The following is a 25,415-nucleotide window of genomic DNA, read 5'->3' as shown; positions in this document are numbered from 1 at the left end:
AAATTGGTCTACATTAAAGTCCAAAGGGTCCAAAATTAAACTAAGTTTGATTTTAACAAAAATTGAATTCTTGGGCTTCTTTGATATGCTGAATCTAAACATGTACTTAGATTTTTGATTATGGGCCCAGTTTTAAAGTTGGTCCAAATCAGGATCCAAAATTATTATATTAAGTATTGTGCAATAGCAAGAAATTTTCAATTGCACAGTATTCAGCAATAGCAAGAAATCTTCAATTTCACAGTATTGTGCAATAGCAAGGAATTTTCAATTGCACAGCATTGCGCAATAGCAAGAAATCTTCAATTGCACAGTATTGTGCAATAGCAAGTATTTTCAACTGCACAGTATTGCGCAATAGCAAGGTATATCTAATTGCACAATATTGCGCAATAGCAAGAAATTTTCAATTGGAGTTATCTTTCTTTGTCCAGAATAGTAGTTGAATCAACATAAATCATTGTTTTATACAATATACAATGTATATTCACTTTTACTACCAACTGATAAATTAAAACAATCTTTACCATTCAGTGATAACAAGCACTTTTTTACATTTTAATATTTTATGATGTTTTAAATGAGTAGTTATAGTTGCAAACTCCATTATTAATTTGAATTGAGATCAATTTTTCTCATTTCAGATTTCATAAATAAAAAGAAAATTTCTTCAAACATTTTTTTGAGAGGATAATATTCAACAGCATAGTGAATTGCTCAAAGGCAAAAAACAAATTTTAAGTTTATAAGACCACATTCATTTTGTATGAGAAACCTATGCTGTGTCAACTATTTAATCACAATCCAAATTTAGAGCTGAATCCAGCTTGAATATTGTGTCCATACTTGCCCTAACCGTTCAGGGTTCAACCTCTGCAGTCGTATAAAGCTGTGCCCTGCGGAGCATCTGGTTATATTCTAGAGTTATGCTACTTAACAAATGGAAAAGTTGCTAGAATTTTTAGTTTCCGTTCTCTAACTTTAGTTTGTCTTAATCAAATGTTATGAAACTTATACACAATGCTCATTACCACAAAACGCTGATCAAATTTGAATTTTGGTGGCGTCAGTTATACCGTTCTAGAGTTATGCCCTTTAGAAATGTAAAAAAAAATGCTGATTTTTTTTCGTTTCTGTTATCTAACTGTAGTTCGCTCAACCAAATGTTATGAAGCTTATACTCAATACTTTTACCGTATTTGGTCGTGTATAGTTTTATGCTTATTACCCTAAAACTCAGATCAAGTAAATAATTTGGTATCTTCACTTTTATAGTTCTGGCGTTGTGAACTTGTGACCCTTTAAAACTTTAAATGCAGGCAGGGGCATCATTTGTGTCCCATGGACACATTCCATATTTATTGATCAAAGCCTTTAATATACATTCAATTTCATTACAGTTGTATTGAATTAAGTTACATGTAACTGTCTTATTTGAAAAAGAAAAAAAATGTTGTAGCAAATGAACCATTGCCATCCCAAAGAGTTCAAAGGAGGAAGATATATTAAAAACTATAGGTCACCATACGGTTGTCAACAATGAGAAAAACTTACACCATATAGTGAGCTATAAAAGGGTCTGATATGAAACATGTGGAACAATTCAAACAAGAAAACTAATGGGTTAATCAGGAACAATTCAATTGACTAAAAACAAATATAAAAGACCTACATCAAGAAAAAAATACTAAAATCACAGGCCCTTGACATGGCATGGGCACATAAAGAAATTAACAGAGCTTTCTGTATATATTTCATTATTTTAGGTCTACAGTTTAAGGTTGCAATAGAAAATATTACAATTTTATATGACAAACATGAAAAACTATTTTTTTATAATTCCTGAAGAGACAATGGTTTTGTTAAAAATATCAAAGCTGTGATTAAATACATATTTGAAATAATACACGTCTATAACCTTTTTGAAATAATAAACAGCTACAGTTGCTAACTTTCCAGAGGTGCTATCCAGCACTTTGATTTATTGTTTCCTGCCAATTTATTCAAACCTGGTCAGCTCCTTGTTTTAGGATGTTAGATTCACATTTTTTTAATTTTCTATTTTAAAGCATTTATAAAGTGAATGTAATCTATACATTGTAAATTTTTTTCTAAAGGAAAAAAGTGCCAGAGATTTATATGCAAACTTAACAGGTACTAACCCGGAATTGAGATTAGAATCTTTAAAAAAACTACAGAAACTAGCTACAGATAGTACATTTGCTCATGAGTTCATCAACATGCAAGGTCATATGCTGATTATAAAGTATGTCATTGATGGAAAAAAGTAAGTCAAATCTATGGCAGTTAGAAAACTATTAACATATTGTGTTGTATCAAAGAATTCAAGGAGGTAAAGCTCTTAGGCACGCTATTTCCAGCACCTTGGTTGGGACATCCATAATTGTTGCAGTAAAAATTCCTACCATAGAGAATCTTCTTTGTTGAAATATTTGTTAATTTGTTCTCATCCTGAAAATTTGTTCCTGGGGATTACTGGTATGCAAACAACAATTAATGAATCAATCATATTTAGCCTACATGTTTAAAATTGTGATTAAGTCAGTTAGAAAGGAACCATTTAGGGTAGGTCAATAATAATTGGTTGGCAGTTGTTTCAGCATTGATCTAATTTCCATGGAGTTAATATTGACCTGCCCCCTCAGCCAATGTCTATTGACTTTCAAACCCAGACATAGTTTACAAGTTAGAATTTTAACATTTGCATTATACTATCAAAATAGCATACAGAGGAAACAAATCTTTGTTACCTATAGTTAATGTAACATTCTAGTATGACCTTGTGTGGTTTTTTATGAATGAGTTAGCTTTTTTTCTTGGTGTATATGGAGTCATTGAACATCAATTCTAACTGTGGCGTCAGAACATAAGCAGTTTACCTGGTACAGTGTTATGACAGTACAAATGAAGTTTTCCATTATTTCCATATTTTTATACGACCGGAAAAATTAAAAAATTTTTGGTCGTATATTGGTATCACGTTGGCGTCGTCGTCGGTGGCGGCGTCGTCGTCGTCATCCGAATACTTTTGTTTTTCGCACTCTAACTTTAGTAAAAGTGAATAGAAATCTATGAAATTTTAACACAAGGTTTATGACCACAAAAGGAAGGTTGGGATTGATTTTGGGAGTTTTGGTCCCAACATTTTAGGAATTAGGGGCCAAAAAGGGCCCAAATAAGCATTTCCTTGGTTTTCGCACTATAACTTTAGTATAAGTAAATAGAAATCAATGAAATTTAAACACAAGGTTTATGACCACAAAAGGAAGGTTGGGATTGATTTTGGGAATTGAGGTCCCAACAGTTTAGGAATTTGGGGCCAAAAAGGGGCCCAAATAAGCATTATTCTTGGTTTTCGCACCATAACTTTAGTATAAGTAAATAGAAATCTATGAAATTTAAACACAAGGTTTATGACCATAAAAGGAAGGTTGGGTTTGATTTTGGGAGTTTGTGTCCCAACAGTTTAGGAATAAGGGGCCCAAAGGGTCCAAAATTGAACTTTGTTTGATTTCATCAAAAATTGAATAATTCGGGTTCTTTGATATGCTAAATCTAACTGTGTATGTAGATTCTTAATTTTTGGTCCCCTTTTCAAATTAGTCTACATTAAGGTCCAAAGGGTCCAAAATTAAACTTAATTTGATTTTACAGTGACTTGACTGTAAGTGTTGCTATCCACAAATTGCAACTTATTCAAAATTCTGACCAAATTGCAATTTGTTTTATAAAATCAAATTGTTCAACTGGTCAGAAATTTGAACTAACTGCTATAGAAAACCACAGTCAAGTAGTGAAAGTGCAAGGTGATAAAATAAAACATACTTAAAATCCTATAAGACTTTAACTCCACTTTAATGATGTTGTGACAAAATCAGTTTATCAGTTTGTATAGGTATATTATAGTCGTTTCCATGCTGAAGGAACTGTTATTATTTTGAATTGCTATAAAAATGTCCAAACTAAGCTTTCATATAGTTTTTCTTTCTAAAAGTATTCTATATTCATAAGAATCAGACATAATGTGAATTAAAACATTTCATATTCAGTTAAATATGTGTAAAATTGCAATATGTTTGTAGGAAGTGTCCATGGGGAGAAAATCATTTTTTCTTTCAAAAAGTCTTTATTCAAAAGAATAATATTTTAGGTTATCTCCCCATGGAAACTTATCAAGAGCATATTGTTATTTCACACATATTTTACTGAATATATGATGTTTTATTTAAAATGATATCTGATCCTTAAGAATATAGAATACTTTTAGAAAGAAAAACTATATGAAAGCTTAGTTTGGACATTTTTATAGCAATTCAAAATAATGACTGTCCTTTCACCATGGAAATGACTTTATGTTCTAATTCACTTGTTCAAACGAACATAAAGTATTTATGTGCACATCGCTACTTATTTTCTAAAACCTTCTTCAAACCCAAACTGTATACTATATCATTTTGTCATAAAATAAAAAAAAACCACATTTCTGATTTTGTCCAGCACGGTGACCATGTCCATTTTATTAAACATTTATTTATACAAACTAAATCATCATTAATTTTCATTGTCCACCAAAACATTGGATTCACTGAATGCAAATGCGTAACGTCCACTAAATAAAAAATTTCATGGTACACTGGCCTTACAGAATATCTAAAAATAAACAAATATCATAATTAATACACAATCATCCAATTGATCTCTGAACTACATAACAATTCTACACTACTGTAAATATGTCTACACTGTAGTAGTTATCAACGTAGTGGTCACCGCCTAACCTCGATAACTGAAAAACGTGCTCCTTTACTTATATACTACCCGCGAAATCTAAACCGGTTCTTACAATAGGTACTACGCGTCTAAAAATAACTACACGTAGAGCACATAAATATATATAATATACCTATTTATTTGTCACAACATCATTAAAGTGGAGTTAAAGTCTTATGGGATTGTAAGTATGTTTTATTTTATCACCTTGCACTTTCACATTTTGGTTGAACAATTTGTTCAATATTTTGACCAGTTGAACAATTTGGTTTAATAAAACAAATTGCAATTTGGTCAAAATTTTGAATGAGTTGCAATTGCTGAATAGCAACACTAACAGTCAAGTCACTGTAACAAAAATTGAATCCTTGGGGTTCTTTGATATGCTGAATCTAAAAATGTACTTAGATTTTTGATTATTGGCCCAGTTTTTAAATTGGTCCAAATCGGGGTCCAAATTTTAAACTATGTTTGATTTCATCAAAAATTGAATAATTGGGGTTCTTTGATATATGCCAAATCTAACTGTGTATGTAGATTCTTAATTTTTGGTCCCGTTTTCAAATTGGTCTACATTAAAGTCCAAAGGGTCCAAAATTAAACTAAGTTTGATTTTAACAAAAATTGAATTCTTGGGCTTCTTTGATATGCTGAATCTGAACATACACTTAGATTTTTGATTTTTTTCAAGTTGGTTCAAATCAGGATCCAAAATTATCATATTAAGTATTGTGCAATAGCAAGAAATTTTCAATTGCACAGTATTCAGCAAAAGCAAGAAATCTTTAATTGCAACAGTATTGTGCAATAGCAAGAAATTTTCAATTGCACAGTATTGGTTACAAAGAAGTAATTATTTACATAGGCGACAATGGTAGCCTTATTTGGTCCTGCCTTTTCACTATCAAAGATCCATTAAAAAAAATTTCGAATTCTGAATTATCAACACCTTTGGGTGTAATTGCAATGGTCAAACACATATGGTGCCACAGCTTTTTTGATACAAAAATGGCATTTTTTAAGGGTACTCAACGGTTCCTGAAATGTCGAAATAGTATGAATGAAGAACACCCCTTGCTTAATTTGGCACAGAAAATCTTGCTAGTCTTAGAGAGTTTTCTCTAAATTTCTCGCTATTTCTACTCCAATGGCCAACACTCATTTCTCACTATTTCAATTTTAATTTCTAATTACCAAGGCAGCAGAAAATAAATTTACTTCTACCTATTATCTTGGATGTAAAATCTAGGTGACGCCAGCGATCTATATTTACTTCCTTTTAACCTATTGCGCAATAGCAAGAAATCTTCAATTGCACAGTATTGTGCAATAGCAAATATTTTCAATTGCACAGTATTGCGCAATAGCAAGAAATATCTAAAAAAAAGTAGTTGAATCTACTTAAATCATTGTTTTATACAATATACAATGTATATTCACTTTTACTACCACCTGATAAATTAAAACAATCTTTACCATTCAGTGATAATAACAAGCACTTTATTTTACATTTTAATATTTTATGATGTATTTAAATGAGTAGTTATTGTTGCAAACTCCATTAGAAATTTGAATTGAGATCAGTTTTGGGACAAGGGAAAGGGGGAAGTGAAATAAAAAATTTTCTCATTTCAGATTTCATAAATAAAAAAAATTTCTTCAAACATTTTTTTGAGAGGATTAATATTCAACAGCATAGTGAATTGCTCAAAGGCAAAAAAAATATTTTAGGTTCATAAGACCACATTCATTCTGTGTCAGAAACCTATGCAGTGTCAACTATTTAATCACAATCCAAATTTAGAGCTGAATCCAGCTTGAATGTTGTGTCCATACTTGCCCCAACCGTTCAGGGTTCAACCTCTGCGGTCGTATAAAGCTGCGCCCTGCGGAGCATCTGGTTTATTATACAAATGTAACAACAATTATTAAAAAAATATTTATATTCCAGCCAAGGAGATCCAATGGCGTATCAGCTGAAGTCTTTTATGGCCTTAATGGAACATGGTGTTGTCGACTGGGATATAATAGTGCCAGATTTTACTAAAAGGGTGGGTAATTTAATTTTCTGTATTTAGAAGTCTAGCAGACATATAAGATATTCTTTAATTAAATGTAGTCCATGCAGGTTCATGATAGATAATTGTAAGCATGACAATGAAAGTTTGATGTACCATTTTTGGGGAAAGACGGCTTCAAGCCGTCAATTCCCTAATGGGGTTGGCCAGAGTATCATTCCCTCACGTCAATCATTTTGTTTTGATAGTTTGGAAACCCCCTCAAAATACTGAAATTGATGACAAGCAGAACAGATTGACTTTAAATACATTTTTTACACATTTCCCTTCTGTTTCTCGTGAAATTATCGTATATTAAGCTTTCCCTTACACTATATACGTTTCTTTTACAGTCTGGAAAAATCAGTATTACGAAATATTCTAAATATATCTAACCTAATGACGTCATTGTTGGAATGCCACACAGGGATATCCTTTATTCATTATAAAAACCAGTCGCAGTATTTGTGTACTAATTTAAAATCCGTATTTGTTAAATGTAAACTTGCTGTAGTGTAGATCATTCACACACCAACATGCAATGCTTTAATCTGAGGCTATAATCAAATAATTTGTAGGTCAACTTTCGCGGTAAACAATGTCAATGGGGATACATGAGATTGGGGAGAGAAACGACAGTTTTCATTGTTTCTGTAAAGTTCTGTTTTTAGAATCTTCCTCCAATTCAGGAGCACCTCCATTGATGAGTAATTATACACTAAAATCAAAGTAAATGTTTCTGAACACTTAAAATGTGGCATTTAGGATATGATAAGTAGTCTTCTATATAAAAAAAATTTTGTGTACCAACATAATTATTGAAATGGTTAAAAAAAAAAAATAAAAAAAATTAAATGTTGCTTTTTGTAGTTTATACCTATTGAGATTGGGGAGAGCAACTGCAGTTTTCATTCTTTCTGTAAAGTTATGTTTTTAGAATCTTTCTCCAATTAAGGAGCACCTCAATTGATGAGTAATTACCCACTAAAATGAAAGTTAATGTATCTGAACACTAAAAATGTCACATTAAGTATATATATGATAAGTAGTCATCAATTAAAAAATAATTTTGCGTACCAACATAATTATCGTAGTGGTCATTTTTTTTAAATTTTTTTTTTAAATATTGCTTTTTGTAGTTTAAAGCTATTTATTCATGAATTTTACAGATATATCAAAATGTGGGATCTGGAAACAAACTTCACACAGCTTATATCAATCATATTTGATTTTATAAGTACATGTATCCCTGTGATGAGAGTTGTAACTGGGAAATTTATCAATGGAAAATTAAAACTGAATAGATTTTTCAGTCCTCACTTTCTTGAGAATACTGTCACAAAAAATTGAGAATGGTCTTAGCCTGCCGTTCAGTTGTACATAATTAAAATTCTAAAATATATTGTAGTAGTTGTTAAATTCAATTGAATTTTAGATAATTAACTCCCAACTTTAATCAAATGTTTTGATTTAGAAGGTGCAGATCTCATTGGTCCAAATTGTCTCTATGATGAATTCTTGACTAAGGAAATGAAATAACAATAAACAACAATTAGTTTCATTATTGTTAGCCTTTCTATATGTTCTAGCTGTTCTTTTGCTCATTCTTTGTATGTAGACTATCAAAAGATACCCCCTTAAAAATTGAAACAATGGCCGTCTTTTCCCTCAGAGCTCTTCAGCTCTTTGATTGGAAAGATTGGAATTGTTCCAATTCTTACCCAAGGCACCAGCCTCCACAACAGAAAGATGTTACATTTAACTCTAAATCAGGAACTAATTCTATACACACTGACATATAGTTCCCAATTCTTCTCATGTCTGTATACAAAGGCAGAAATGAAATTTTCGAATTTGGTAACATCTTAAATAAGAACATTTTTGTCCCGCTTGACAGAGTCAAAAAGCGAGACATAGATATACAGTTTCCAGGGGCGACAATGACGGTGTAGGCGTCATTAATGTATCAGTTTGTGATAAGGATATTTGGTATGCAGTTGTATTAGTTTTGGAACAACTTATTACCATGGAGATTATTTGGCCCCGCCTCTTCAGTTATGCTCTATTGACTTTGAAACTTTGTCGGAACATATGAAATTTGTCCGTGTAATTACTGTGATTATGGAATAACCTTTGTGGTGGTGAATTACCTATTGCCTGACCAGGTTAAAAAATTGTCAATACAATTTGTCCATTTAAATTGTACGATAGGTATTGTGAGAGCTATTATCAACAGGTGGTCATTTAACTACCTGTACATTTACCTGGTTTGTTTTTGACAGAGCTAATTTAAATGAATGATAGCTATAGTGCCTAACAAGATTTTGTGAGGTAGACGAAATTGACTTTAAAACGATCGGATTGACTTTTGATGTGCAGAAATAGGCAGATCGGACATATTTTGACTTTAGTTACTTACTTCTTAAGTTTGAGATTAATTGTTATCAACATATTCAAATGAGACTGAAAAATGCTTTTTTTTATTATGATAAATAATAATTTTACCTGCCGTAGTCGTGCGTAAAATATATTTCGGTATTTCTCTTACGAAAATGACTTGTTTAATGGAACAAAACGTATTATTTGTAAACTTTCTTTTTACTCTTCACAATAGGCTTTTAAAAAATAACCTTTCAACTGTATATTCCGAAAATTTTGTGAAAATTGAATAAGTGGCAATTCTTACCTTTCATACCTTAACTTTCATTGATAAAACATAATATTGACTCGTCCAGTGTCCAGTTTGAAGGTCATTTTAGTTACCGTACACATTCATGCACGTTCTAATTAATCAATAGTCATGTATGAAAAGCATAAACAAGTTTGAAGGTAAACTAATAACAACTTAATCCAATCAAATTGCCTACGATTCAATAACAATGACCAGTCCACATCATAAAAATGTATAGGGGTAAACTGGGTAGGGAGAAAATGTCAGATATATTAAGTTCATTATTTTGCAATAACGAGTAAAAATTTGTTAACCAATAGATTTGTTATAATTTCATAAACATGTCGTTATGTATTGGTATAGATTTTGGATCTTTCATTAGCGTATTTAAGGCTGTAGAAAGTTTGGCCTTCAAAAGTCAACATAATCATTGACTTTATAAAGAAAATTCGCCTTTTTAAAACATTGAATGTTTCACAAATAATACGCTACAACAAAGCAAAATCATTTCTTAAAACACTGCAAAAAAAATAATTCTGATTGATGCAGTGGTATTGTCATAAATTGCACTGGAGTGAACAGTGGTACAGCAAACGTCGAATTCCCTCACACAATGTTATCACACACTATAGCTTGCTTTCCTCATGTCCAATGTCCTGAATGGACTATTCTATTTAGGCATGGGACATTTTACATTTAATACACTATTTGTTCTTTCTAAAAAAGATATCTATTGTAAATTTATTTATTTTGCTTACAATCACAAATAAATCATTGCTGGTAAATCCACTTTCATAATAAAGAATAAAGCACTGAAATTTCTATTCACTAAGCCATTTGTACTTTTTTTGATATATTGAAAATAAATTTTTAACAGTAATTCCAATTGAAGTAGATCCTGAATATTAAATGAAACTTAGCATCACTACTATTCCATTTCAGGAATCGTAATATAACATGAAAATATATCCATTAGAAAACACCAAGCCACACATAACTCATCTTGTAGAATTATTCACAATTAGATGGGCTATCCAAAAAAATCCATTTCACAAACACTTTAATTCCATATCAGGAATCAGAAACTTAAAATACATCCCACATTAAAAACGCCATGAAGCAAACATATATGGACCATAATTTGCTATTGGGCTCGTTTCCTATAACGATAGAAAAGTGATAAAAATGTGTATTACTGTAAGAAAAGTTGTAACTACATCTAAAGATGCCTTTATTTTTATCAACATACAAGTGTATGCTACTCTTCCCTAGAAAAAAAATTGAAATTAACAAATTTCAAAGATTATACGACCGTATTTTTGTGTCGTTTCTCGCGTTACTTTTCGCTTCCGAAGTGCATAACGCTGACTGATTGATAGATAATCCTCACCGGCAAATTCGTAACTTTTGCTTTCAAATAATAAAGAACATCGACCAATAAGAATAGTCAGAAGAAAATGCCGAGAACTATAAGTATTTCTGTAGCAGGTGTAAGAACACTAGCGTTACTTTGGTTTCCGATTTCGTAACGCAAATTTTAGATGATGTAATCTGCTTTGTTGTAATAGAATTCTTTATAACAATATGCAAATATGAACTCTTGCGAGATGTTCAAACAGGTAAATCAGAGATGATTTACATTCTAGTTTTGTTCTTCGTAATAATTAAGTTAGAAAATGACGTTATTGTTATGCGTTACATTTCACACGAAACAGAAGTCCAGTTATTTCCTTTTTTTTATTAAAATTGTTTTTGTCGTTAAGTTCTAATCATTTCCGGTCATACGTGAAACATGTGACTAACATGTGATCACGCCCTTACGGCCGGATATATGAAATACTAGGTCTAAACATTGTTTTTGTTTCCAACGGGATGTTAGCAAACATAATCTGTAGACTTGTTTCGTCTTGTTTAAAAAAGGAAAATACAATTTTCAAAGAGATTGCCCTGGGGGTCTATTATTTTTCCTATGTTCATAATGTTACATACGATCTTGTGTGAAAATAAATGCCCAATGACTTGACAAAATCGATTTCAGATTTGACAGACGTTATAACACACTTCGTTTCCGGATAACGATGTAAAGGGTCCTTGGAAAATTCAATCGACATTACGTCTCTTATCATTGTGCCGATGCTCGTTGGATTGATTTTGCTTCAGCAGTAAATATTACTGGATATTTTAGGTGAATAAAGATAATTTAATAAAAAATACATGTTAATATACCGTTACACTTGGAATGTACAAAGTTGGTATCTTTGTCACAATTTTTAATTATTTTTTTTTATTCATGTTCTGCAAACACTTTTCAGAAACGCAATAAACTTGTCAAAGGAGAAGTAAACTTTTACCATGCATGACTTGAAAGGAAGTACTTTATTGATTTTAGCCCACTAAAGTAGGTTAAAATGTGGAAACCATGTAGATGGTGTACAGGTCACAAATATCACATGGTGCCTATTTTAAAGATTTTAATTACAAGTTAAAAGTTTTTTTCTTTACTGGATTTAAAGAATTTTACATTGCCAATGATTTGGAATAAATTGTATATAACTGGAATTTCAAAACCAAATATAAATACATTTTTTTGGCTAAAACATCAAGATACAACGATTATGGTATCCTGTATCAATGAAGAAAATATGGAAATTTCTGAATAAATTGTACTAATTGTTTTCAAAACAAGCACATATTTAGGAGTTTTATAATACTGTTACATTTAAGATGGATTTTAAGAAAAAGTATACTGTTCAGATTATTTTAAGCAGATTTTGCAATAAAATAAAACTAAAAAAAATAAAATAAAACTAAAAAAATGCTTTCGGTTTCTTATGGTTTCCTGTCGCGTTTAAAAAAAACTTTAATTTAACATTGAAAATAGATTTTAAATATTAACATGAAGCAAGTAACACTAGTAATGGTGTTCATTTATGTCTTTTGAAATATATTGTGCAAAATAAAGAAATTAAAGATTGGTTTCCTGTTTGGTTTCCTGTCACGTAAACAGTGAATCAAAATGTATTAATTTTTTCTTGATAAACTCAATTGTTCCATTAATACTATTCTAACACCAACACAACCCATAGAATAAAAGTTAAAGTTTTAGAACTTATAAAAAAGGATACAAAAAGAAACCAAAGGCCGAATACCAAATTATGGTCCATATCTACTTTTTTTATAAACTAAATTCACTGATTGACATTTCCATCTTGACTATTTAGAGACACAAAAAGAAATGGCTTAAAATGTCCCATATATAAATAGAATAGTCTATCCAGGACATTGGTCATGATACATGAGGAAAGCAAGCTAGTTATCAGTCATTTAAATTTTACCTTTAAGGAAAAGTGAAGATTTTTTACTGGGTAGTTAAATGACCACCTGTTGATGAGTTCTCACAATACCTATTGTACAATTTAAATGGACAAATTGTGCTAACAATTTTTTATACTGGTCAGGCAATAAGTATTTAAATACCACAAAGGTGATTGGATAAGGGACAACATCAAAAGTTCAATGTAGGACAAAAAACTTAATTCACATAGTTTTTTCACTGACCCCCCCCCCCCCCCCCCTCTTAACTTAATTTGGGAAAAATTGATTTACCAATAGGGATATATGTAAAATTTATTTTTGATATACAAAACTTGCAGAATTTTAACCCCCCACCCCCAAACTATTTGATTTAAGTTTTTTATCCTACATCGATCTTTTGATGTCGTCCCTAATGACAGTAATAAAATTAGATTATTTACTGACATTTAATATGTTTTCTCGATTAAATTTCTTTCACAATCTGGTACCAGAGCTTTCACGATGGTCTCGCAATACTTGACCACCGTTAGATATTCTTTCACAATCATTTCTCTCGATAAACTGAATGACACCCGTATCCTTGGTTACAAAATGTCAATAGTTAATATGACGGTATGCTTTTGAGAAAAAATCGTAATTAGAAATGACTAATGTTGGGTTTGAGAATTAAACAAATCAATCACATTTTTCTAGCATTTATTCAAGAAATGCTTTCTTAACTACTATATTTTACTGGAACTCTGAATTGGTGTATTATTTATTTGACAGATAGTAGATTGCATCATTAGTCCAAAATCAGGAATCAGCCCACTGCAGTCAGCTTTAGAAATTCTGGAGAATGTTGTGTTACATTGGTATGAGAAACAGTTTAAAAGAAACATCTAGATTTTAACACTTCCTTTAGATATATGGAAAATGCTTTTTCTAGTGCTATAATGCTTTGATTAAATTTTTTGTCTATTATTTTGAAAATTGTTATAGTGACAAAGAAACTTTTTTTTAGAAAAATGATAATCAATGACTTTGTGGTTTGTACTATCTTCCCTAGGAATTCATAATGTTTGTTTGAAATATATGATTTAAGTCAAAATATATATAAATATTTTCTGAACACTTTTTTCAGCAGTGACATTACAAAACATCCAGTGATAGAGCAGCATATGACTCCAGAAAAGATACAGACACATTTACAAAGGTAGTGTACCAGATAGGGACTGGTTTAATTAATAGCTTACTTATGAGCTCATATAATATCTTTCTGGTGTTGGAATAAATAAATTACAGCTATATATAACCCCTTTACAAACTTTTTCTTTGATTCCAAACAAACTTCCTGAAAAGAAGAGTTTTTTTTTACCCTTGAAAATTGAAAAAATTCAAAGTATTATAAATCTAAGATCCTTCAGGTTTTGATAAGACATTAGCTTGTCAGGTACTAATATTTATTTGGCATTTTCCTTTGTTTAGGCCTTGGCTCCAATTTTATCATATATATCAAACTGGTCATTTTTCAATAAAATTGATATAATTTTGAAAGGTATGAAAAATTTAACCATATATAACCAACCTGATTTATCATGCCACTCCTTCTTCAGTTTAGGCTAGATGTATATGGGTATAACGAAGATGTTCATACATGAATAAACATTGTAAACTTTCAGAATTACTGTCATATTTTCAGAAGATTAATGAAAAGCTTTTTTTATACGACCGCAAAAATTGAAAATTTTTTGGTCGCATATTGGTATGACGTTGGCGTCTTTGTTGTCCGAAGACATTTGGTTTTTGCACTATAACTTAAGTATAAGTAAATAGAAATCTATGAAATTAAAACATAAGGTTTATGACCATAAAAGGAAGGTTGGATTGATTTTGGGAGTTTTGGTCCCAACAGTTTAGGAATTAGGGGCCAAAAAGGCCCAAAATAAGCATTTTTCTTGGTTTTTCGCACAATAACTTTAGTATAAGTAAACAAAAATCTATGAAATTTTAACATAAAGTTTATGACCACAAAAGGAAGGTTGGGATTGATTTTGGGAGTTTTGGTCCCAACAGTTTAGGAATTAGGGGCCAAAAAAAGGTCCCAAATAAGCATTTTTCTTGGTTTTTGCACAATAACTTTAGTATAAGTAAATAGAAATCTATGAAATTTTAACACAAGGTTTATGACCACAAAAGGAAGGTTTTCATTGATTTTTGTAGTGTTGATCCCAACAGTTTAGGAATTAGGGTCTAAAAGGGTCCAAAATTAAACTTTGTTTGATTTCATCAAAAAATGAATTATTGGGGTTCTTTGATATGCCAAATCTAACTGTGTATTTAGATTCTTAATTTTTGATCCTGTTTTCAAATTGGTCTACATTAAGGTCCAAAGGGTCCAAAATTAAACTTAATTTGATTTTAACAAAAATTGAATTCTTGGGCTTCTTTGATATGCTGAATCTAAACATGTACTTAGATTTTTGATTATGGGCCCAGTTTTTAAGTTGGTTCAAATCGGGGTCCAAAATTAAACTTTGTTTGATTTCAACAAAACTTGAATATATGGGGTTCTTCAATATGCTGAATCTAACCATGTATTTAGATTTTTAATATTTGGGCACGGTTATCAATTTGGTCCACATTGAGGTCTAAAGGGTCTAAAATTGAACATTATTTGATTTCATCAAAAAATAGAATTCTTGGGGTTCTATGGTATGCTGAATCTAACCATGTATTTAGATTTTGAATATTGGACCATAATAGGTAAATGTCCAATTTAAAATTTTAAAGTTTTTTAGTTTAAGTTCTTAAACCACATTCATTCTGTGTCAGAAACCTATGTTGTGTCAACTATTTAATCACAATCCAAATTCAGAGCTATATCAAGCTTAAATGTTGTGTCCATACTTGCCCCAACTGTTCAGGGTTCAACCTATGCGGTCGTATAAAGCTGCACCCTGCAGAGCATATGGTTCTTTTATAATTTGTTGAATTTCAAACAGAAAAAAAATGAAAAATATATTGGTCCCATTGAAAACTATTAGGAATTATGAAATATTCAGGGTTAATGTCTCTCTTTGATCATATAAATTTCAATTGAAATTTTATTTTTGGTACTGAAAGAGTACTCAAGACTTAATGTTTTTATCTCAGTGATAAGCATAATTTTATATTTACTTTTACCTTTAATATATTCAAGTTTTTAGAATTGCATACATTGCTAATTTTTAACTTTCCTCAATATGTCATTCAATTTTAATTATTATCTTAAATCCTTCCATTCCTTAGTCTCAGTCTCTTATTTTGTTCTAATATAATAAACATCTATTCATTGATATTACTAGCTTATTGAATGCTTTTATATTAATTCCATTTTGTTTGTTTATAATTATTTTATTCTTGTATTTATTTTCCAGCATGATTTTAAATAATCTATCTAGTAGCGTATATAGGGTTATTTTCGCGTCTTGTTTTGTTTGGGGGATTGGGCTTAAGATGGGACAGTTAAATATTCACTGTCTTCAGCCTTGTGCCACACATTCAAATGAACAGTGAATGTTCTACTTGGGGGAATTTCTCTTTTGAAAAAATTATCCAGGAAAATAAGACACATGAAAATATTCCGATGTACGTGATAATTCCATTTATTTTGGTTTTTATATATGAGCCTTATGGTTTCAGAATTATTCTTGCACAGAGGTTTGTACATTTCTATCTGGCTGTTAGCTTGTCTAACATGGGTAAAAAATACTAGCTGCCTGTCAAAACCCTTGTATATCATATATATTCAAGTCCTAGGTCAGATTATGGACAGGTGACGATAGATTGCATTGAGAAAACATATGTAGGTGTGGTATAGAGACAAAAACGTATTGCTTTGAGAGTAAATTATGTGTATCTATATAATCTGCAACAAAGGTAGTCTAAAAATAGAGTGGTAAAGTGCATGTATAAGAAATACCCCGATCAACGAGTAGCCTAAAAATAGACTGGCACTATGCATGGGTAAGGAATATCTAGAAATCAGCTAGGCTATGCATATCCAGTATTAGCATATATTGTGTTACATGTTGTAGGAAGTTTTGTGTTTTCAGTCAAATCTCAATAATACAAAATACTACAATACAATGCTTCGACAGGCATTGAAATGCATTAAAATAGCACCAAGCAAACTTTTAGTTTTTGACACAAAAAATAACATCATCGTAATTTGACATTTTGAAAATAGTAATATCACATATTGAATAGCTTAGTTTTTGCACTGACCAACTGCTAAAGACTAGAGTTGAAAAGCCTTTTGTCAAGTTAAATAAGGCATGCATACTTATGTTCAATTTGTTATGCTATAAATGCAGAAAAAGTATTTGTCAGGCTTATTAATAAGGGGAAGGAGAATTGTCTGTCAGACAGGGTTCACTTGACATCGATTTTAAAGGTTAATTGATCAACATTAAGATCTGCTATTACGGGTAGTATAAAACTGATATGTGGTTTGATAGCCAATAAGTCAACTATCCAGCAGACCAAATTACCAGGATGTAAAGAACTATAGGTCATCATACAGCCTTCAACAGTCCTAACCAAACACCAACACCAGATTCTTGCAAAAAAACTCAACTCCTATACATCCAAATAAAGAGAAACAGCATCTAACAACATGCTTTAGATAAGCTGACTTGGCATAGGCACCAAATGTAATGGGTGTTACTTTATTCTGTGTATAGAACAATTATAAGGTGTACAAGTTCACATTTACATGTCCATCTGGCAGGGCTTATCTCACCTTGACCTTATTTTTATGGTTCAGTGATCAATGTTTCTATCCATTTTGCAGATACTGTATGCAGTAGCTCAACAATAGTTGCTGTATAGTATAATTGTTAGGCATACATATACATCTGGCTGGGGTTATTTACATCTAACCTTGACCTCATTGTCTTTGTTCATTGTTCAATGATAACTTTTCCTATTGAGATCAGTTTCTCAGATACTATAAGCAATACACCAACTTTATTTTCTTTATAAAACAATTACAAGGTGAGTATGTTTGTCAGATAGGGTTCATCTGTCCTTGACCTCGCTTTTATTGATAGTGTATTATACTTAGCATAACATTCAATTATGATCATTGAAGCTGGTGAGTGTACTCTTTTTGATTTAGCACAGTTCAAAAAAAATTACAAATGACAGTTTTGTATAATTGTAACAGGAAGGTAGATGTTAGAAAACCAGAAAAAATAAGTTCTCCAAGGTCTGTATAGAACCCAGTCTAGATCACATGAATTTCATCTTAATCAATTGTATTAGCATACTCATTATTTAAATGTTCAGAATAAAAACCCAACCTATTTTCTTTCAATTGGAATTTTAATGGTAAAAATATTATCTCCCTTTAAATTTTGATGGTAAGAATATTATCTCCCTTTAAAGTTGACTCGTTAAGGTTTGTCATGTACTCCACACTGACACTGTTAATAATTGATTGCTAAAAGAATTGAAAAATTGAATTAAATAAAATTTAAAAATATATCATGTTATCTGTAATATGAATTTTCCATTAAGGAGTATTTTTCCCCCAGTCTATTAAATTGGCACTTTTTAAAAAAAATGTGCAGAAGTGCATCTTTGTTTAAAAAAAGAAATACTTTTCATGACTGAAGTTATATTCTGCCCAGTTCATGATTTTTTTTATCCCATTTAAAGTAGAGTATCATTTCTACTGTTTTAGATTAAAAAAATATTAGTTACAATTTTTCTAATTGTCATGGAATAATTATTCTATTTATTTTTAGGTTTATATTTACTAAACTTCTTTTTTTTGTGTTCAGTTAAAATTTTATGAAAGTGACCTGATTAAAAGATTACTCTCATTTATAATAGATTATCCATACTTTTGCATGTTTTAAATTCATATATTGCTGTGGATTATTAGTTACCCTGTACATAACTTATTTGGAGAATTTTTTTTTTTATTTCCAAAAGTTTTTTGTATTAAAATGTGATCTAGACTTAATAGTAATTGTATTCTTCAGTAGTGTTGCCAGTTCTGTCATTTCTTTGCAAATATTGAAAAAAGCCATTTCTTGCTAGCATTAGGGTTTTATCATGTTTAGTTTTGGAATTATTTTTGCAGCCAACATTAGTTGAGATATTTTATCAGTTATTGTCATATAGTCAATGATTTTTAAACTTATCTTGATCATGATATAAATGAAAATTTCCAACTTTACCTTATAAAGTTACAAATACCCTCAAAACTCACACAATTAAAGACACAAAAAGAATGATATTTATACATGCACACTTATTCTTTACACATAATTTTAAGTTTTTTTGGGTTAAGCACACCCATTTTATATTACTTTTTTGTACTCTATTTGCACAACACATAGATTATCCCATTGTGAAAAATTCAGTTGAATTATTTCTTTGTTAACCAATTATTTGTTAGTTTGAACTTGTAGGATATAAATGTATGATTGATGTGTATTAATACTATATGCAGTTGATATTATGCATCAGATTGTATACATTTTGAAGCAGGTTATGTGTTGAATTTGATGGAGTTTCTCATTTTTACAAGTATTTTGGTTACCAGTACATTTTTCTTTATGTTTTTAATGATAGTCTGGTATGTATTTTTTGGTTAACTTAAATAAGTTTTCTAGTATGATTATACAGAACTTTTATTGCTGCTCTACATCTGAACATGACAATAATAGTAAAATGTATGTCCAGTAGTGGAATTAGAAATGACAGTTTATATTGAAGAAAAAAGAATAAAATGTTATATATATTTTAGAACTGATTTGTATATTTTTTATCCATGTTAAAAACTTGCAGTCTCAGCAAATGTTATGTCCAAATACTCTTTCTACTTTTCAACAAGGATTTGTATCTCACTATTCAAATCTGTGATATAAAAGACCATTGTTTTCTTATAAAACCATGCTATTTCAAACTAAGCATGATTTTATCTCATGGTTAACCCTCGTCTAAGGAACTTTACTTTTAGAAAAAAAGAATTGTGTATATAAACTTCTATAGATCGCAAATAGCTACATAAATCAGATTTACAGGGAAATAATTCATTTTGCCATCTTCAGTAACCTGACAAGCATGCTTTCATATCATTGTGAAAGGTCTTTTGATCTGTTCTTGTTTCTTTTCTGGTAGAATTGACATAGATGCTTCTTAACAGTATTATATAAAAATATATGTATTTACTTGAGTTTTGGTGTCATCAAATTCCTCTCACAAACACTCTTGGAGAGATTAATAATAAAAGAATACAAATTATAATTTGATATAGCGAGGAAAAAGTACAAACATAGTCTCTACAGATTTGAAAGTTTTCAGCTGACTCAAGAGTTCCCTATTGTGAGATTGTCTAAATCATAATGAGATAATATTTCCCCCAAAAAATTTGGCTTATGTCAAAATGTTTTCAATTGCATGAGCAAAAAAAATCTTAGGATTTCACATCTACTGCCTAGAGATTCTTATAACCTGTAAAATAATTTTGAAAACAATATATAGGTCATTCAAATATTAGTAATTTTTTGAAATAAGAATGATTATATTCTGTAAGCTTTAAATCAGTAAAATATTCTGTTTTCTCTTTGAATCAGTGCATTTTCTTATTGCTAAAGCTTGGAGTAAAATTGTAGCAAGAATATAATTGACAGCTTTATGTGTGAAAACAAAAATTGGAGATACATGTTAAATGTAATGTCAAACTGTCATTCAGTTATATTACAGAAAGTCTTAGAAGTTATGATCCCAGTTTTGTTTAAGATATTTATTTGAATGGGTACCGCAAGTTTTTAGTAAAGTTAAATTTGCTTGTTTGATAGGTTAACCATATAATCATTATTATATTTGTTTACTGCCTAATTTAGGAGTTAAAGTTGTCATTGTTGGTAATTCAAGTCATGGAAAAAGTAGAATCACACAAATACTAAACTCCGAGGAAAATTCATAAAAGGAAAGTCCCTATAATCAAATGCAAAACCAAAAGCTCAATCAATTCAAATGAATGAATAACAAATGTCATACTCCTGACTTGGTACAGGTGTTTTCTTATGTAGAAAAATGGTGGATTAAACTTAGTTTTATAGCTAGCTAAACATCTCACTTGTATGACAGTCGCATCAAATTCCATTATATTGACAACGATGTGTGAACTTGTAACAAAAGCTTACTTGACTGGGACTAGGTAAATCTTAACTTAGTTTGGAAAAGGAGCAAATTTGAATTCTGTTTACTGATATAAACATGTAATTTTATAAGAGTAATGTAATTCCTTATCATGTCGAGTAATAAATGAAATATGAAATTTCATGAAATAAATTTATTAGTCATTTAAGATGATTCACTGAAATGAGATGAATTTCGTTAAAATAAAATGGGATGAAAAACATTAGATAAGGTAGCAAGTGAATTATATAATGCCATTCTATTAAAATATTTAATATTTGTGTGCAAAAACCAGTGTATTTAGTTTTGCATAATGAATTTAGAAAAACAAAAGTGTTAAGGATACATGTAAATATATTGTAAATAAAAATAATTGAGCTTTTTTTTGAATAAAGAAGTAATATACATCTTTATTTACAGTAATGAAGTACAGAAGAATGCCATAGCTTTGTTAAATGCATTGTTTATAAAGGCTGGACCAGAGAAGAGAAAGGTGGGTAAAAATAATACTCAAAATCAATAAAAGTGAAAATGGGTGTGTGTAGGGGGGGCAGAGGGACGAGAAAAACTTAATAAGACAGCAACCCAATGACAACAGACATCTCTAGCACAAAGTACTGTGTACTTGTGTATTGTATTAAAAGCTCTTATCATTCTTATTGTAAAATTCACAGCTTTCTCTTTGTGGTAAAATGATTGGCATTACCATGAAAAACGATTGAATCATGTGAAAGAACAGATCGTAATTATAGTGAAAAATACAATTTCAGGCATATCCTAAAAAATTAGTAGGTAGGGCAACCATGGGTAAATGTTTCCACTTTAAAAAAAACTATCATGAATAGTGAGTTATTCATTATGTACATGTACTCACTAATTAATCTAGACAATAAAATTATAATGCTTTCTTTTTAACCGGATTTTTGTGACAAAAATGTCGGTTATTGATTTGGGGATGTACCGCGGGCGGCCGGGCGGCCGGGTAGTCGGGCGGTCGGCAATCAAATGTTGTCCGTGCATTAACTTATGAACCGTTCAGCCAAAGCTTTTAAAATTTTAATATGTTGTTACTGACAACTAAATGAAGGTCAAGTTCAATAATGGCGATTTTGACTTTTACCGTTCAGGAGTTATGGTTCTTGAAAGATTGAAAAATGGAGTTTTCAGTCGTGTCCGTGCATTTACGCATGAACTGTTCTACCAAAGCTTCCCAAATTTTAATATGTTGTTACTGATGACAAAATGGAGGTCAAGTTCAATAATGACGATTTTGACCTTTACCGTTCAGGAGTTATGGTTCTTGAAAGATTGAAAAATGGAGTTTCCAGTTGTGTCCGTGCATTTACGCATGAACTGTTCTACCAAAGCTTCCCAAATTTTTATATGTTGTAACTGATGACAAAATGGAGGTCAAGTTAAATAATGACGATTTTGACTTTCACCGTTCAGGAGTTATGGTTCTTGAAAGATTGAAAAATGGTGTTTCCAGTCATGTCCGTGCATTTTCTCATGAACCATTCAACCAAAGCTTTTGAAATTTTTATATGTTGTTACTGATGACAAAATAGAGGTCAAGTTCAATAATGACAATTTTGACTTTTACCGTTCAGGCGTTATGGTTCTTGAAAGATTGTAAAATGGCGTTTCCATTCACGTTGTTGCATTTACTCATGAACCATTCAATCTAAGCTTTTCAAATTTTAATATGTTGATACTGATGACAAAATGGAGGTCAAATTTGATATTGACGATTTTCACTTTCACCATTCATCAGTAATGGTTCTTGTGATATTGCCAGGACACAAATAAATATTAATAAATCCGGTTTGCTGTCGTTGTGACAGCCTCTTGTTGTAATTGATATGGAACTTATGGAAGGTGTTTATATTCAAAGTGGTCAAAGATAAGTATTTGCATCCTAAGGAAAAGTACATTCACAGTCCTTAGATACATTCAGATTACTTTTCTTGGATTTTTACAAGCACATATTTTTATCCAACTAATGTACTCTTGCCATCTAAGGGCAGTTTGTCTGATCGATGCAGTTGATAATTCAATTGACAGTTTTTAATCTTGCAAAACATGAAGTATTGGTTTATGAGTTTATTCTTGATTGTTGCTTATAAAGTAAATATTTTGTATTATTCCAGAAATTAGCAGACAGTGTGCAGAGCCGAACTTTCAGAAATGTGTTGATGACTGTATGTATATTATATTTTTCATATATTTTGTATGTTCAATTAGCCTTTTTGTTAAATGCTTGTATGTAATAATTATGTATTTCTGTCACCATACTATATTTCTGCTGGTATAGAAAAAGGAAAACCTGAATGTTTTTACTAACCCCAAGTCATGTCAAGGTCAGTCATCCCTGTCATAAAGGTCATGATATGGAAAAATTATTATGGGATAAATTTTAAAATGAGGTCAAAATACAGTATGTCCCCCTCCCACCAGATGACTGTTCTTCACTAAAATCATAAATTTATGTAAATCTAATACATAATATTATTTCTTGGTTTCTTTGAAAAATCTTTTACACAGGCCACCATTTGTATGCAAATCTTTTATTTGAAAACAACTTAAATTAAAAAGTGATTATAAAAAAGAAGATGTGGTATGATTGCCAATGAGACAACTCTCCACAAGAGACCAAAATGACAAAGAAATTAACAACTATAGGTCACCATACGGCCTTCAACAATGAGCAAAGCCCATACCGCATAGTCAGCTATAAAGGGCTCCAAAAGGACTATGTAAATCAATTCAAACAAGAAAACTAACGGCCTTATTTATGTAGTTATTAGTTTATTATATGAAACCCCACCACCCCCTTTTCCCCAAAAAAGTAACTAATAGTTGATTTCTTTTCTCACCAATATTTTTTAGTCTGTGTTTGGAGGTAAACTTGGATCAGAGATGGCTCATCAGCTGTATAAACTGCAGACATTGTTATTAAATATGTACGAGGAAAAAATGTTGACAGCGGCTGATCCTAATTCACAGGTAAATCTACAGGGTTATATATAATGGCAAGGAGAAGGCATGACACAGTCAAACATTAAAAATGGTTTTAAACTGAAACAGGGAAGGTCTATATAAAGTGAAAACAGAAAGTAGGAAAATTAGTTTTGACTTCACGTTTTCATATTTATTTGTTGGATACACAGAGGAAATATGCATGAATTAAAATATTCAACACATTAAAAGTAGTCTTTAGGAAAAGAGGAGCAGGGATACCAAAGGTACATTTAAACTATTTTAAAGTCATATGTCGAAAATAAACAACAGACAATGCCATGGCTAAAAAAGAAAAAGACCAATAGACAAACAATAGTACACAAAACACAACATAGAAAACTAAAGACTGAACCCCACAAACTCCACCAAAAGCTGGGAGTGATCTCAGGTGCACCTGAAGGGTAAGCAGAATTGGTACCCATGATATAAAAGAATGCAGAGAACTTTGTTTTCAAGTTTTATTATTTCATTTTATTTATTTGATACATGTGGTTTGGTGGAGGATAGCTCTTAAGCATTGCATTCATTCATAAAACATTATAATATTGATTTTGTTAAAATTAGATTTATTGAAATTTATTCAGGTTAGTATTAAATACTTAGTGAATATTTACTTTTAATAGTTAAGATTTTTGTACATATCTGTTATAAATTGGTTGATAAAGACTTCAGTTCAATTCTTCTATTGTGAAGACTGGCAAAGGTAACCTAAAGGGTTTTATATTTAATAATATCTCTGCTAGTTCTTGAAGTAGTCAAAATTTTTTATGACATCTACATTGATTTATTGGTAAAGTCTTGTGTAGATGCTTTCTCTTAGGTACTTGTCAATGTTTGTATATAAATTACTGTCTTTTGTTAGGAAAGTCTTTGTTTACTCACTAATTGATTGGATAATTTCTGGACACACTTCAAATAACTTTAGATTACCATAGCCAAGTGAAGTAACTTCAACTTTTATATGCTTTCTCTTTATATACTAGCTATATATATAGCCAATGTTTGCAGGTTTTGTATATAAATTATGTTATTTTGTTAGTAAGGTCTTAGTTTACTCGTTAATAAATTAGATAATTTCTAGACACACTTCAAGTAACAATAAATTTGCATAGCCATGTGAAGAAACTTTTATATGCTTTCTCTTTATATACTTGCTATATTTATAGCCAATGTTTGCAGGTTTTGAGTTACTATACATATCTCTCTTTTTTATTACAGTCTGTCACATCGATCATTGAAACCCTGAGAAAACCTGTACTGGATATAGAAGCAGATTCTAATCAATTAGGAAATAGAAAATCTAATGTCTATAAGAAATTGGGATTTGAGGTTAATTATAATGAACTTAAAAAAACTGCACTCAAAATCAGATTCAGGGT

At 30.6% G+C, this 25,415-nt stretch overlaps 1 protein-coding gene across 4 annotated transcripts in view; it reads left to right on the top strand.

The window, feature by feature from the left end:
- Nucleotides 1-25,415, top strand: part of LOC143078856 (engulfment and cell motility protein 1-like) — a 50,966-nt gene that overhangs the window by 12,056 nt on the left and 13,495 nt on the right. The window contains exons 5-14 of one of the 4 annotated variants that reach the window (XM_076253863.1): nt 2,118-2,287; nt 6,743-6,842; nt 13,603-13,688; nt 13,958-14,029; nt 16,498-16,515; nt 18,026-18,067; nt 21,436-21,508; nt 23,166-23,216; nt 23,905-24,021; nt 25,255-25,365. In XM_076253863.1, coding sequence (XP_076109978.1) covers nt 2,118-2,287; nt 6,743-6,842; nt 13,603-13,688; nt 13,958-14,029; nt 16,498-16,515; nt 18,026-18,067; nt 21,436-21,508; nt 23,166-23,216; nt 23,905-24,021; nt 25,255-25,365 — 840 coding nt within the window. The remainder of the gene's footprint in view (nt 1-2,117; nt 2,288-6,742; nt 6,843-13,602; nt 13,689-13,957; nt 14,030-16,497; nt 16,516-18,025; nt 18,068-21,435; nt 21,509-23,165; nt 23,217-23,904; nt 24,022-25,254; nt 25,366-25,415) is intronic. The other 3 variants (XM_076253864.1, XM_076253865.1, XM_076253866.1) reach the window with 3 other exon arrangements.

The sequence above is a fragment of the Mytilus galloprovincialis genome, chromosome 6, assembly GCF_965363235.1.
Source record: "Mytilus galloprovincialis chromosome 6, xbMytGall1.hap1.1, whole genome shotgun sequence".
In the NCBI taxonomy this organism is placed as follows: Eukaryota; Metazoa; Mollusca; class Bivalvia; order Mytilida; family Mytilidae; genus Mytilus; species Mytilus galloprovincialis.
Note: the sequence above shows the minus strand (reverse complement) of the source record. Positions and strands in the feature narration are given on the sequence as shown.